The 15,000-nt window shown below is 46.0% G+C and overlaps 1 protein-coding gene across 1 annotated transcript in view; it reads right to left on the minus strand.

Annotated features, from left to right (window-relative positions):
- Window positions 1–15,000, minus strand: part of plch1 (phospholipase C, eta 1) — a gene marked incomplete at both ends in the record, with an annotated part of 76,840 nt that overhangs the window by 15,604 nt on the left and 46,236 nt on the right. The window contains 5 exons of the mRNA XM_080531685.1: window positions 9–109; window positions 4,824–4,892; window positions 5,703–5,855; window positions 7,196–7,303; window positions 14,259–14,430. Coding sequence (XP_080387811.1) covers window positions 9–109; window positions 4,824–4,892; window positions 5,703–5,855; window positions 7,196–7,303; window positions 14,259–14,430 — 603 coding nt within the window. The remainder of the gene's footprint in view (window positions 1–8; window positions 110–4,823; window positions 4,893–5,702; window positions 5,856–7,195; window positions 7,304–14,258; window positions 14,431–15,000) is intronic.

Below are 15,000 nucleotides of genomic sequence, written 5' to 3' on the forward strand. Positions count from 1 at the left end.
GAGCTCACCTGACGAACTGTCCCTGTCCCACGGCCTCCTTCCCCGAAGTCTCCTGGTCATCCACCTCCCCCTCCACACTCTGGCACATCAGCCTGGTCTTGGAGGTCCTCTGCAGGGACACACACACACACACAGACATATGAACACACACACAAACACACAAAGAGACACACACAAATGTAACCGAGCACACGCATACCAGAGGTGGCACACACCTGCTGTCCCTAGGCCCGCCCACATTGCTCATTGGCCCACCCAAAAATGCTAAATTATTTTCGTGGTTGAAGGTTTTAAATGTACCTGGAATTACACCTTTTTAGACTGACAAATGCTTCCCTTTCCAGGTGGCTCAGGGGCCGATTCAACTTACTGAGTGGCTTGTTGAAGACACTGATATGATGGGGTATTTTGTGTGGATCAGTGACAACAAGAATATCTATTAAATGTATTTTAATGTCAGGTTGGAACACAACAAAATGTGGAAAAAGTCCAGAAGGGTGGAGCCTTACTGAAGGTGCTGTATCTCAGAACTATGTGACTGACTTCCTCCACTAACAATAATTAGTCCGGGAATTTCTCGGCCCGGCCAATATTCCAATCCTGGCACTGCTCTTGACGCATACATGCACGCACACACATGCACACACATGCACACACACAAACACGCACGCACACACACGCACGTGCACGCACACACACACACACGCGCGCACGCACGCACGTACAGTTAAGGGGAGGATGAGGGTCTCAGTAATTACAGTCTTTGGTATGTTTGCCAAAAGGAGACACACACGCAGAAAAACACACACACACACACACACACACACACACGGGTGTGGGAGGAAATGAGGGATGTCAGGTGAAGTGTGTGAGGGGGAGGAACACAAGAGGATTTGAAGAGAAATAAGCAGGCAGGAACAGAGAGGAGAGATGAGCAGGGATGGAGACAGGGATCCGTGTGAGAGGAAAACTAAACCCACCACACACACGTTTCTGATGAAATATACAACACTAAATCAATGAGAAGGGGCAACATGGGTAAAGGTGGTGCTTTTAAAGGGTGCTCCAGGTGCTTCATTGATTACTGAGAGACAAGCAGACCTCAGGAACAGAAAAACACTAAATAGATTAAAATAGATTAAAATCTGTCAGCTCCAACATTTCTAGTAGTAGCTCGTCCACTGAGTAAGAAGAGGATGGTTCTCGATTGAATATATTGATTCAATGAAATGAAAAATCTGCTTGGTACTGCTGCATAAAATGCACTCAAACAGCTCACACGAACAAAATAAAATTGGCTCAGATAAAGCAGTCTCAGGAGAGGTCTCAAATGGTTGGACATGGTAACTGCAGGTTGAATGGGAATAAAGGAGACGTAATTTCGATCTGTCTAGAGTGTGATGGAACATTCTGTGCCCCTTTGAATACGCTTTGAATTACCATAATAATAAGAATAACGTGGCAGGTCCAATGGTCAAGACCTTTCAGGTCCTTAATTATAACTTATAACAGATTGAAGGAAACATTTCACAGTTATCAGGGTTCATGAAACAGCACCAGCATACCAAGTCAGTATCTGGACAATTCACATAGAAATAGAATGAATAGAACGGCCATCACCATTCAAACCAACATTCCCTGACTGGTTAAAATAGGTTCTATGTTCTATGTATGACCTGGGATGGAAACTTAACATCACCCTTTCCCGTCTGTGACTTTGAGACGGTTTCTAATTGGCATTAAAATAGCAGGAGGATGACATCTTGCCCCTTCCTCCATAACGATCATAGAAAGATGATTAACACGTTTAGAGACGGACTGCTCTCTCCTGTCCTCTCTGACCAATAGACATCTCTGCTCTTCCTAAACTAATATCCACTGACAGGTCATTAGCCACGATTCCACGCTCATCAATAACAATTAGGATCAAAACGAGAAATTAAGATCTGTGGAGATATTCCATGCGGGGGGTGCGTAAAAAATTACTCGGTCTGTAATTTTGTAATCAAAATCAATTTCACTCGTTCTATAAATAGTCTAGGAAGTGATTTTATGGATCTTCTATATAGATTTATATCTCAGAATCAGAATTACTTTTATTGCCAAGTATATTTGCACAGGAAATAGACTTGCTGAGGTTGGTGCATAGGACATAAAGTCCTAGAGTCAGTGAGAGGCAGGGGGCTTGTTTGGTGAGGCCCACTGCCATGGGGAAGAAATTGTTCAGGTGGCACAAGGTTTTGGTCTTGATAGACCGGAAACTTTTTCCAGATGGAAGTCTTTGGAAGAGGTGGTGACCTGTGTGGGAAGGATCAGTGATGATCTTTCCTGCTCTCTTACTGGAGTGGAACAGGTGTCTTACCGGTCCTGGAGTAGAACAGGTCTCTTACTGGTCCTGGAGTAGAACAGGTCTCTTACTGGTCCTGGAGTAGAACAGGTCACTTACTGGTCCTGGAGTGGAACAGGTCTCTTACTGGTCCTGGATTGGAACAGGTCTCTTACTGGTCCTGGATTGGAACAGGTCTCTTACTGGTCCTGGAGTGGAACAGGTATCTTACTGGTCCTGGAGTGGAACAGGTATCTTACTGGTCCTGGAGTGGAACAGGTATCTTACTGGTCCTGGAGTGGAACAGGTATCTTACTGGTCCTGGAGTGGAACAGGTCTCTTACTGGTCCTGGAGTGGAACAGGTCTCTTACTGGTCCTGGAGTGGAACAGGTATCTTACTGGTCCTGGAGTGGAACAGGTATCTTACTGGTCCTGGAGTAGAACAGGTCTCTTACTGGAGTAAAACAGGTCTCTTACTGGTCCTGGAGTGGAACAGGTCTCTTACTGGTCCTGGAGTGGAACAGGTCTCTTACTGGTCCTGGAGTGGAACAGGTATCTTACTGGTCCTGGAGTAGAACAGGTCTCTTACTGGAGTAAAACAGGTCTCTTACTGGTCCTGGAGTGGAACAGGTCTCTTACTGGTCCTGGAGTGGAACAGGTCTCTTACTGGTCCTGGAGTGGAACAGGTCTCTTACTGGTCCTGGAGTAGAACAGGTCTCTTACTGGTCCTGGAGTGGAACAGGTCTCTTACTGGTCCTGGAGTAGAACAGGTCTCTTACTGGTCCTGGAGTGGAACAGGTCTCTTACTGGTCCTGGAGTGGAACAGGTCTCTTACTGGTCCTGGAGTGGAACAGGTCTCTTATTGGTCCTGGAGTAGAACAGGTCTCTTACTGGTCCTGGAGTAGAACAGGTCTCTTACTGGTCCTGGAGTGGAACAGGTCTCTTACTGGTCCTGGAGTAGAACAGGTCTCTACTGGTCCTGGAGTGGAACAGGTCTCTTACTGGTCCTGGAGTGGAACAGGTCTCTTACTGGTCCTGGAGTGGAACAGGTCCAGGACAGATGGCAGGTTGCAGCCGATGACCTTCTCAGCTGACTAAATAATCCTCTGCAGTCTGCCTCTGTCCTTGGCAGTGGAGGCAGCGAACAAGACGGGGATCGATGGATTCAATGATGGACGTGTAGAACTCAACCATCACTTTCTGCTGCATATTGAATTTCTTCAGCTGCCGCAGGATAAATATATTATATTTAGATTTCTATATTATCGATATCGTCTTCTTTTGGCTCTACACTCCAAAAGCTTGGATTTGAAATCAGACAATTACTGTGAGGTTAAAGTAGAGACTCAGCATTTATTTGATGGTATTTGTGTACATATAGGTTTTCACCATTCAGAAATGACAAATAATTGCATAATCCCCCCTATATCAGGATACCCAAAAGTATTGGAAAATTGGCTTGATAGGTCTTTCAGGTTAATGGGGTGTGTTCTGTGGCAACGTTTGTGTAGGCATGAGAAAGCTGTCAATGTCTAGTATTGATTATAGTAGTGTTATTAGTCGACTCTTATTGTCTGTCAACATGGTAAATGGACTGCACTTATATAGCGCCTTACTCCAAAGCGCTTTACAATGACCTCTCATTCACCCATTCACACACACATTCACACACACATTCACACACCAACGGCGGGGTCTGGGATTCTCTGCTCAGTCGCCTGGCCAGAACAATTTGGCCCTTGTCAAAGTCGCTGAGGTCTTTACTCTTTTTCTCCTGCATCCAACACATCAACTTCAAGAACTGACTGTTCATTGCTGCCTAATATCTCCCACCCTTTGACAGGTGCCATTGTAACAAGATAATCAATGTTGTTCACTTCACCTGTCAGTGGTCATAATGTTTTGGCTCATCGGTGTATAGCTGTGACAATAACTGGCTAACTTGTCTTAATTTATGATGCTACTGCTGACAGCAGCAGCAGAATGTATTCTGAAGTGTACAGAAACATCTTGTCTTCCGGGGTAGAACAAAAATCCCTCCAAATTCATTGGATGGCACTTCATCATTCAGTACGAGTAGTAATGACTCATTGCCATAGCAACTAGGGAATTTTTCAGGGCCAAACAGCAAGGAAAGTCCTCGACTGGCCGAGCCAATCTTCAGATTGAAATCCAATTGAACATTTCAGCATTTCATTTCCTGTTGATAATATTTCAGGCAAAAAGAACTCAAGACAAACAATAGTTGAAGATGGCAGGCTTGGCAGAGCAGCGCAGGCCTGGCAGAGCGTCACCAGAGATACCCAGCGTCTGGTGGGGTCACTGGGGTGCAGACTTCAGGCCGTTACTAAATATGATTAGGAGTTGAGCACAGTAGACCAAAAGTAATTGTTAATTTAGTGAAGCACACTTTCCTAGTAGCTTCCCCAACATTGTGTGTGTGTGTGTGTGTGTGTATGTGTGTGTGTGTGTGTCTTCTATAATAGGTGGTCTCACCCTCTGCTTGAGGCCGCTGATGAAAGATTTACTCTGGGATTTTTTCAGGCCATCTTTGGAGCTGGAGTTCTAGAGGGAAAAAACAGATACAGGATTAATATGTGTGTATGCGTGTGTGTGTGTGTGTGTGTGTGTGTGTGTGTGTGTGTGTGTGTGTGCGTGCGTGCAAGTGTGTGTGTGTGTATATGCGTGTGTGTGTGTGTGTGTGTGTGTGTGTGTTTGTATGCGTGTGTGTGTGTGTGTGTGTGTGTTTGTATGCGTGTGTGTGTGTGTGTGTGTGTGTGTGTGTGTATGTGTATGTGTATGCGTGTGTATGTGTGTGTGTGTGTGTCTTCCCATAGGTACTTCTGTGTGTGGATCTATCATAACTACATTTGTCCCCATTGAGTGAGCCATTAAAGTCCCACCACAGCCAGAGAGGCCACAACCACAACCCCAGGCAATAAACTGGAGCTGCAGCCACGCAACACACACATGGTCGACTGACTGAATACTAGACAGAGGAGGGGCGGGGGGGTGAGGGGGGGGGGGGGATAGAGAAACAGAAGAGGAGGGTAGAGGAATCTCAATCTCACGAAAGAGAGTGAAAGAGAGAACTAGGAGACATGGAACCCCTCTAGCACATAATACCAACGGCATTCAAACAGATTAGGAGACAATTCAATTTGATCAATTTCATAGTGTCAATTTAATAGTGTGTGGGATGAGGGATTTTCTATTAGTGTGACGATATCACCTGGTACGTGACAGACACATAGTGTGTGCGTGCATGTGTGTGCATGCGTGCATGCATGTGTGTGTGTGTGTGTGTGTGTGTTTGTGTGTGTGTGTGTGTGTGCGTGTGTGTGTGTGCGTGTGTGTGTGTGCGTGTGTGTGTACCTTCCGTAGGTTCCTCTGTAGACCTTCGTGCGTAGCGCGGAGCAGCGCTGTGATGCTGAAGCTGTCCTGGTCCTCTTTGTCCCCGATCTGAGACTCCTTCAACAGAGAGTCAAGTTTCTTCCTTATTTGCTCCACCTGATGGCCTCCATTACTCTGCTTGAGGGAGGAGAGATGGATGGGGGGGGGGGGGGGGAGGAGCAAGAGAGAGGAGATGGTAGAAAATAAGGGGGGGGAGAGAGAGAGAGGGGGGGGGGAAGAGATGGGGGAGAGAGAGGGGGGGAGAAGAGAGAGAGAGAAGGGGGAGATGGGGGAGAGAGAGAGGGGGAGGAGAGAGAGAGAGGGAGAGAAAGGGGGGAGAGAGAGAGAATGTTGAGAAGAGAGAGAGAGTGAGAAAGGAGGAGAGAGAGAGGGGGAGAAGAGAGAGAGAGAGAGAGAGAGAGAGAGAGAGAGAGAGAGAGAGAGAGAGAGAAGGGGGAGATAGTGAGAGGAAGTGAAAGCGAGAGCGGCGGGGGCAGGAGGGGGAGAGAGAGAAAATTGAGTGAGCAAGGGAGGGAAAATAAGGAGGATGACAGGAGAGGAGAGTGAGCACAGAGGATGGGGCGGGAGAGAAAGAGAGAGTTGAGAATAGAGAAAGGGAGAGAAGGAAGGGGATAGAAAGCAAAAGAGTAAGAAGGGTGAGGGAGAAGGGACAGAAGGAGAAAGAGAGAGAGAGAGAGAGAGAGAGAGAGAGAGAGAGAGAGAGAGAGAGAGAGAGAGAGAGAAAGAGAGGAAGGGAGAGAGAGTGAGTGAGAGGGAGAGAGAGATAGAAAGAGAGGGAGGGAGAGGGAGAGAGAGTGAGTGAGAGGGAGAGAGAGAGAGAGAGAGAGAGAGAGAGAGAGAGAGAGGATAATTAGTTAGCTGACCATCTTGTAGTTGTTGTGCCACATCTGTCTCAGACAGACAGACAGACATTGGCTCAGCAATGGGAATTCATCACTGTGGAACTTGCAGTACATGGAAACTGTGTCCTGGGGCTTGCTCCCTTCAGCTCCAACCAATTACAGCACCACTGCCCTTGGGTACAGGGTCAGGTATCAACTTTTACTGCTTATTACATATACAATAAGGAATTGAGCCAAAATCAAATGAACCATGATTCACAGTTCAAGGGCCTCCATTTCTCTTTCTCATGTCAAGGTGAATGCTGAGATAGCTGCTGTATAGCTGCTGTCTAATAGAACACACACACACACACACACACACACACACACACACACACACACACACACACACACACAGGACACACACTGTGCTTCTGGACAGCATCGTTAAAAGTAATTAGCCCCAAGCATAACTGCAATGGTAATCTCTAAAACCTTACGAGGGCTAACATTATACTCTAATTAGTCAATTCATTACTTAGACAGAACCATAATATGTGTGTGTGTGTGTGTGTGTGTGCCTGTGTGTGTGTGTGTGTGTGTGTGTGTGTGTTTGTTTGTTTGTTTTCTTACATTGCTGCTCTTCAGTTTAAAGTCGTCCTCGATTTCATCGGCGCTGTCATCGTCTGACACCTCCCCCTCCTCTGCATCAGCTGACAGATATGGAGGCAAACGCTTCCCCTGGGGAGAGAGAGAGAGAGAGAGAGAGAGATGCAGAAAGAGAGAGAGACAGAGAGAGAGAGACAGAGATACAGAAAGAGAGAGAGAGAGAGAGAGACACAGAAATAGAAAGAGAGAGAGAGATACAGAAAGAGAGAGAGAGAGAGAGACAGAGAGAGACAGAGATACAGAAAGAGAGATAGACAGCGAGATACAGCGAGAGAGATACAGCGAGAGAGAGAGAAAGAGAGGAAAACAGAGAGAGAAAACAGATTGTCAGGTTCATGTCTGCTACTAAGCCTCTCAGTACTGCCACAGCTAGCTAATGATGCCCTCACACTTCACCTTATCTCCCTAGTCCAGGAATGAAGGGACCCTGGGAGACGCATCACTTCCTACCCTTCTCTGAGACACATGGATTTGATACGCATGCACACACATGCAGCCATGCGCACACAGATACTCACACACACACTCACACATTAGATTAACACTCTAAAGGTGTGTGTGTGTGTGTGTGTGAGTCAGGGATCTCCATCTAAGACCCCTGGAGCCACTGGGGCCTAACAAATCCACTTCACATGGAGGGTTACAGCTTTCTTCAGAAGAGATGGAGCTCATTGGATTCCTCCTTCACACCGACAGCCACACCAACAGTCAGTCTCTCTCTCTCTCTCTCTCTCTCTCTCTCTCCCCCCCCCAGTGGGAAGAAAAGCAACCTGGAGGGATAAAGGGTTGAAGGGAGAGAGGGAGAGGGAGGGAGGCCAGCAGGCTTATAATATAGAAAATCAATAGTGGTTCTTTCACCTTGCGAGAGCTGAGCGTAGCCATACAGCTCGAGGGGGCCTCAAGGTGTATGTCGCCGCACAGCGCAATCATCAAACCAAAATGGATTTCCCACCTCGTACTCTACCCTCCACACATGTTGGGTTGACACTCTATTGGAGGCTTATTCGACTGGTGGCCCGGGGGCCAGATGCAGCCCGACCATGACATTGGACTACCCCCCACTTTGATCGATATTGAACATTAATAAACCTCGGAAAAAGACAAATCGATATTTGATGCCGAAATGAGCTTGAGTTGAATTTCCTCCCTATAGTTTTTTCCCCATGGGGAATCAACATCACCAGGGTAACAGTTCACAGCCAATCAAATGTCACTCGCCAGTCTTTTAGATGTTGAATTCTGCAACGCTGCCATACTGATCTGAGCCAGCAAGCTTCAGTCAGACATCAACGTCACACACACACACACACACACACACACACACACACACACACACAGACACAGTCACGAGAAGACTCTTCAAACCATGTTTGGATCAACGTACACGTGAATCCAGTTTCTCTCGCATGAACACTATTAAAACTTCCTGACAAAAACTTTCATCATTGCTTGAGAATTGCTCTTACTTCATAGAAATGTTTTTTTATTTTTTATTATTGTTGTCTACAGCCAGACGCTATTGGGGAAACTCTATTACATTCACAGTGGAGGAATCCAATAAATGTCAGTGTGTGTGTGTGTGTGTTTGTAGTCGGGGTTGGGAATCTAATTTAGGAAGCACTCACAATAAGCGACAGGTGCTCGCTGTGGGTGTGTGTGTGTGTGTGTGTGTGTGTGTGTGTGTGTGTGTGTGTGTGTGTGTGTGTGTGTACGTGTATGCGTGTGTATGTGTGTGTGGTGACCTGGGGTCATGTTCGACCCATCTCTTTTCTTCCAACGCCACACCATCACAAGGCCTGCCTCCTTCCCCCTCAGGAACACTGCACTCTTCAGCCCCTCACTCACTGACAACAGCTGCAACAAACACTCATTAAATGTTGTCTTTTTTTTCCGTCTGGACTCCTGCAGTGTACTTCTGTTTGGTCTCCCTGTCAAATTACTGGACAGATTAGAGCACATACAGAACACACCACCAGGGAGGTATTCCATCAACGCCGCTAAAGGAAAAACCCTGGCTTATTTTGAAGTATCTAAAGTCTCGCGAGAGTTATCAAAATAATGCTGGATCTTTTGTGAATCTGGCAAGAATGATCAGAAGAAGCCTGGATTGTCCACCAGTGACGTTCGTGGTGGGATACCCTAGACGACGCTGAGAACACATGAAACTCACTGGGGAACCCTGGTCGTATTCCACCGGCAGCGTGGTGAACACACCATCACTGTCAACCTTCCTCACCTACATACAAGTCACTCGACGGCACGGCTCGCGCCTCCACCTCCACCTGTACCTCGCTGACCTTCTTCAGACGTCAGACACGTCCGCACCATCCCTCCACCCCTTTGACACCTCCATCTCCTCAACCACCCCCTGCACCGAGCTGTGTTCCGTGAGTGACTTCTGCAGCGCTGCCCCCCCCCCAAGCTACGGAACTCCCCCCCCCCACATCAGAGACTCTGATTGCACAAGCATTTTTAAAAATAGACAAAAAACACTCTGGCCTTTAAAAAATAAAAAATAAAAACTGTCATCTTGTCTTTTCAGCTCGTTCTAAGTATTTGATGTTTGTGTGTCTTTAGGCTGTTGCCACAACCTCTGTCTCTCTCTCTCTCTCTCTCTCTACACAGTCCACAGGCATTTTCAACATCCTTCATGCACACGGTTCACTCATCCAACACCCCACCACTCACACTGATGCTACTGACTGTCACACTCCACAATAATGTAAGTTATTTGTGTTTGTGAATAAATAATGAATGATGAATGAATGAATACCGTAGTTTAATGACCACACGACCTAGGTCGGTGGAATTTGTTGTCGGTACAGCTCAAACAGCAGTGTCAAAAAACATACACACATTGTACATGACTATTACATGGACATGAACACACATAACCACAAGACAAGACAAGAACATATTTACAATTTACAATTTATACAGTGCAGTGAGTCAGGTGTTGAGAGTCCTTATGGCAGAGGGGAAAAAACTGTTTTTGAAACGGGATGTTTTGGTGGCCAGGGATCGGTAGCGCCGTCCAGAGGGCAACAGTTGAAACAGGTGGTGAGCAGGGTGGGAGGGGTCAGAGATCATTTTATGTGCTCTATTTGTGGTGCGTTTGAGATACAGTGATTCAACTGATGGGAGAGGGGTGCCGATGATCTTGGATGATTTCCTTACTATTTGCTGTAGTTTCCTTTTTGATTTACTGTCCGAGCTGCCGTACCAAACTGTGATAGATGAGGTGAGTATGCTCTCAATGATGGCGGTGTAGAACTGAAGGAGGAGTTTTTGTTTTACTTAAAAAAAATTGAGCTGTCTAAGAAAGAATAGTCGTTGGTGGGCTTTTTTGGTGATTAAGTCTGTGTTGGTGTTCCATTTGAGGGAGTTGCTGATGTGAGTGCCAAGGAATTTGAAGGAGTCCGTTATGGTTATGGGTTCTCCAAGGATGTTGATGGTTTTTTTGGGGGGGGGACTGTGCCTGAAGTCTACGATGATTTCTTGTGTTTTTGATGAGTTGAGCTGGAGGTTGTTGTTGAGGCACCAAGTGACTGCTTGGGCTATCTGCTCGCGGTAATGGTCTTCATTATTATTTGTTATGAGTCCGATTATGGTAGTGTCATCCGCATATTTCATAAAGGTGACTGAGCTGTGGAGAGATATCAGGTGGTTGGTGTAGAGGGAGAAGAGCCAGGGTGAGAGGACGCAGCCCTGGGGGGCGCCTGTGCTGAGGGTCAGGGGTCGAGATGAAAGGCTGTTCATCTTGACCCACTGTCGTCTTTTCCACAGGAAGCTCCGTATCCAGTGGCAGATGCAGGGGTCAATGTTCATGTCCACCAGTTTGTTGAAGAGATTGACCGGGTCTATTGTATTGAAGGCTGAGCTAAAGTCAATGAATAGGATGCGGGCGTAGGTGTTGGGTGATTCCAGATGTAGTAGTGTGTGATGGAGGGCTAGATTGACAGCATCCTCAACAGATCTGTTGGCACGATAGGCAAATTGATAAGTGTCCATCACTTAAGTGGTAAGTGATAAGTGGTGTGGGTTTTTAGGTAGGAAAGGACGATGCGCTCATACGCCTTCATGGCCACAGATGTCAGAGCGATTGGCCTGTAGTCGTTGAGGCTGGAGATCTTGGTTGATTTTGGTACAGGGATTATGATGGAGTCTTTGAAGCACTGAGGAACTGGTGTTGAAAATTATTGTGAAGATTGGAGCCAGTTGTTCAGCACAGACATTCAGGACAGCAGAACTGATCCTGTCTGGGCCTGCTGCTTTCCTTTTGTTCGTTTTCCGGAACACGGCCCTCACCTCTGCCTCCTGGATGTGAAATGGGGGGGTGGGGGGGGGGGGGAGTAGGGTGGAATTGGGGACTGTTCAAACCTCCCATAGAACTCATTGAGTTTGTCCGGGAGGTCAGTGTTAATGTCAGATGTAGGGGGGGGACTTTTGTTGTAGTTGGTCATGGATTTTATTTTTTTCCAGATTGTTCTAGTGTCGCTTGATGCAATCTGCTGTTCCAGTTTTATGGCATAATTTGATTTGGCTTTCCTGATTGCAGACCTGAGTTCATATTTGGCAGTTTTATATTGATCACAGTCTCCACTAATAAAAGCTGAGTTCTTTTTATTTTTTAAAATATTGGTTAACCATTCTCTGTTCCGGTCCACTCTTTGTCATGGCCTGCCCTTGAGCCTCTTCAAGCTTGCTAGTTTTTCTTTGCTGTGTGTTGGCTTTGTTATAATAATAATAATAATAATAATAATAATAATAATAACTTTATTTGTATAGCGCTTTTCCTGCAAACGTTGCAGCTCAAAGTGCTTTTGGGGATACAAACGAGACCTATACACATTGTACAGTGTCCTTGGGTGCGCTTTCCTCTGAAAGGCGCCTTCAAATTCTTTTTTTATTAAGATAATTATTTGTATTGTTTATTATTCCAAAATGAGGCTATTCTGCTCTCGTTGTCCTAAAGAGAGGCAGTCTAGTTCTCTCTCTCTCTCTCTCTCTCTCTCTCTCTCTCTCTCTCTCTCTCTCTCTCTCTCTCTCAGAGATCAGTAAAAAAGAGATCAGTAAAAACTGCCGAACGCATAGTAGTCTTTACCCGCATCAATCATCTCTACGTCTCTCAGTGGTGTGAAATAATTTTGTGAAATTAAATAGTGAGAAATGTTAGACTCAGCAGGTTCAGTCAGTCTGTCAGTCTGAGTTGTTGTTATTCCAGGCTTATAGGCACTGTGTGCAATAACCTGGGGAAGTAATTTCACTCACAACAACAATTTCTGTTTGAAAGAGGTTTTACTTTAGTTTGTGATAAGAATTTGCCAAATGTGTGTGTGTGAGCATGTGAGTGTGTGTGTGTTTAGTGTTTGTGTGAGTGTGAGTGTGAGTGAGTGTGTGGGTGTGTGTGTATATGTGAGTGTGTGTGTGTGTTTGTGTGTGTGTGTGTGTGTGTTTGTGTGTGTGTGTGTGTGTGTGTGTGTGTGCGTGTGTGTGTGTGTGTGTGTGTGTGTGTAAGCGAGAATTCTGGCACATGACCGAAGTATGTCACCCCTCCCATTGTATAACTAAATCGCATCCCTCTCTCTTTCTCCCTCCATGACTAATACTGTGCCCTACTTTTCATTCCATCCCCCTATTTTCATAGGGGGGGGGGGACAATCGCTCTCTCCTTCATACACAGTCTCAAACTCCCCCTCCTCTGTTTCTGACCAAAGCCACAAGACAAAAATAAATACACATAAGTAAACACAGATATAACACATACACACGCACGCACACACACTCAACTACACTAATCATCTCTGCACAGTGGAATGCGCCATTTGCTTGGCACCACCTCAGTCAGTTCACCAGTAATGACTGATAAAGGGAATGGAGGAAGAAAGGAAGGAAGGATGAAAGGAAATCAGGAAAGGAGATGAGGGTTTTGTTATTGCGCTGTCTCGACTTTTGGGACGCAGCCATAGACAGCTTGGGGGGGGGGGGGGGGGGGGGGGGCATTATCTCACTCATACAACAACTCCAGAGGGAGGCTGGGTTCAAACGAATCCCTCTCTGGGAGTTTTAATGGGGAGAGGAGGAAGGGAGGAAGAAAAAAAGGAGGGAAAATAGAGGAGGTGGAAGAAAGAGCGCAGACAGGAGGATGACAAGAAGGAAAGGTAATGTATTAATAAGGACAATAATAGAGGAGGGCATGAGAGAAGGGCAGGTAGGAGGAGAAAGGGAAGGAAGTAGAGGAGAGAGGGATGTAAGTAGAGGAGAGGAGGGTAGTAGTAGAGAGAGAGAGGGAAAGAGAGAAAGTAGTAGAGACTGAGAATGGGCTGAGGGAAAGTGGGTGAGGATGTTATGTCACTGTGGATTAGAGTGAAAAGAGAAGAGAGTGGTCATGGAGATGAAGGAGGAAGATGAGATCAAGGTATTGAAACATGTATGCCCTTCAGTAGGTATCATGTCTCTGAGATCCATCTATCCTTCCATCCAACTGTCCATTTATCCATCCATCCGTCCGTCCATCCGTCCGTTCATCCTTTTAACCGTCCATCCTCCATCCATCTATCTATTCGTCCATTTACATTTACATTTTTGCCATTTAGCAGACGCCTTATTCCAAAGCGACTTACAACAAATACATTTGACTAAGCAAGTGAATCATCAATCCACCAGTCGTAGCAGGAAGAGTAATCTAGCTCAGGCCAGGGGCCATTGGCAGTCTCAGTGATAGAAGGAAAACCTTATATATATATATATTTTTTATATAGACATTGGAGAACAGAGAGACAGTACAAGGGGGGCAGTAGAACTCATAGGGGACACAGGACAAAGCGGGTGGGTGTCTCAGGAGACGCAGTGCTGGGGGGTAGTGGATGTCTCAGGAGGAGCAGTTAAGGTGTACCCTGAAGAGATGGGTCTTCAGTCTCCGACGGAAGATTTTTTTTTTCCATCCATCCATCCATCCATCCATCCACTCCTCCCTCCCTCCCTCCCTCCGTCCCTTCCCTCCCCCTCTCCCTCCATCCCTCCCTACCTTGAGGAGTATCTTGCCCTTCAGAGAGTGTGGGCTGGGCAGCTGCTTGTCTTCCCTGTGCAGAGCGTCTCCCAGGTCCAGCTTGTCCCCCAGGATGTCCTTCAGGTGCCGCGCGATCTGCTTCTGCTGCTGGATGCTACAGTGGTTCTCTATGGACAGAATCACCGGGTACCTAGGAAGGGGCAGAGGGAGAGAGAGACGTTAAAGATGCCCTCCAGAGGGGTGAAAACCATATATGCCATTTAGCTTGACGCTTCGATCCAAAGCGACTTACATTGCTGTGAGTGCGTACATTTTTCTGTAGGCCTACTGTATATAATAATAATAATAATAATAATAATAATAATAATAATAATAATGCATTTAATTTGTATTGCACTTATAATTCAAAAATAATCTCAGAGTGCTAACAACCGTAAAAACATAATGCAGTAAAAAAACAAAAAACAAAAAAAAACATAATAAGTTAAAAAACAAAACAACCTAAATACATAATAAGTTAAAAAACAAAACAACCTAAAAACATAATAAGTTAAAAACATAATGGCCCCAGCGGGAACCGAACCCACAATCTAAGCGTTGTCAGCGCCATGCTCTGCCAACTGAGCCGCAGAGGACCACCTGAAAAGAGCTATTTTGTCATGTTGTATACCTGGCAACCATAACGCTTCAGGTGACTCTGGCCTCATGGATTTCCATCTTAAAATGTTCGATTTTGATTTTTGACTCCTCTGAAACAACC

The sequence above is a fragment of the Nansenia antarctica genome (assembly GCF_963989245.1).
Source record: "Nansenia antarctica genome assembly, chromosome: 5".
In the NCBI taxonomy this organism is placed as follows: Eukaryota; Metazoa; Chordata; class Actinopteri; order Argentiniformes; family Microstomatidae; genus Nansenia; species Nansenia antarctica.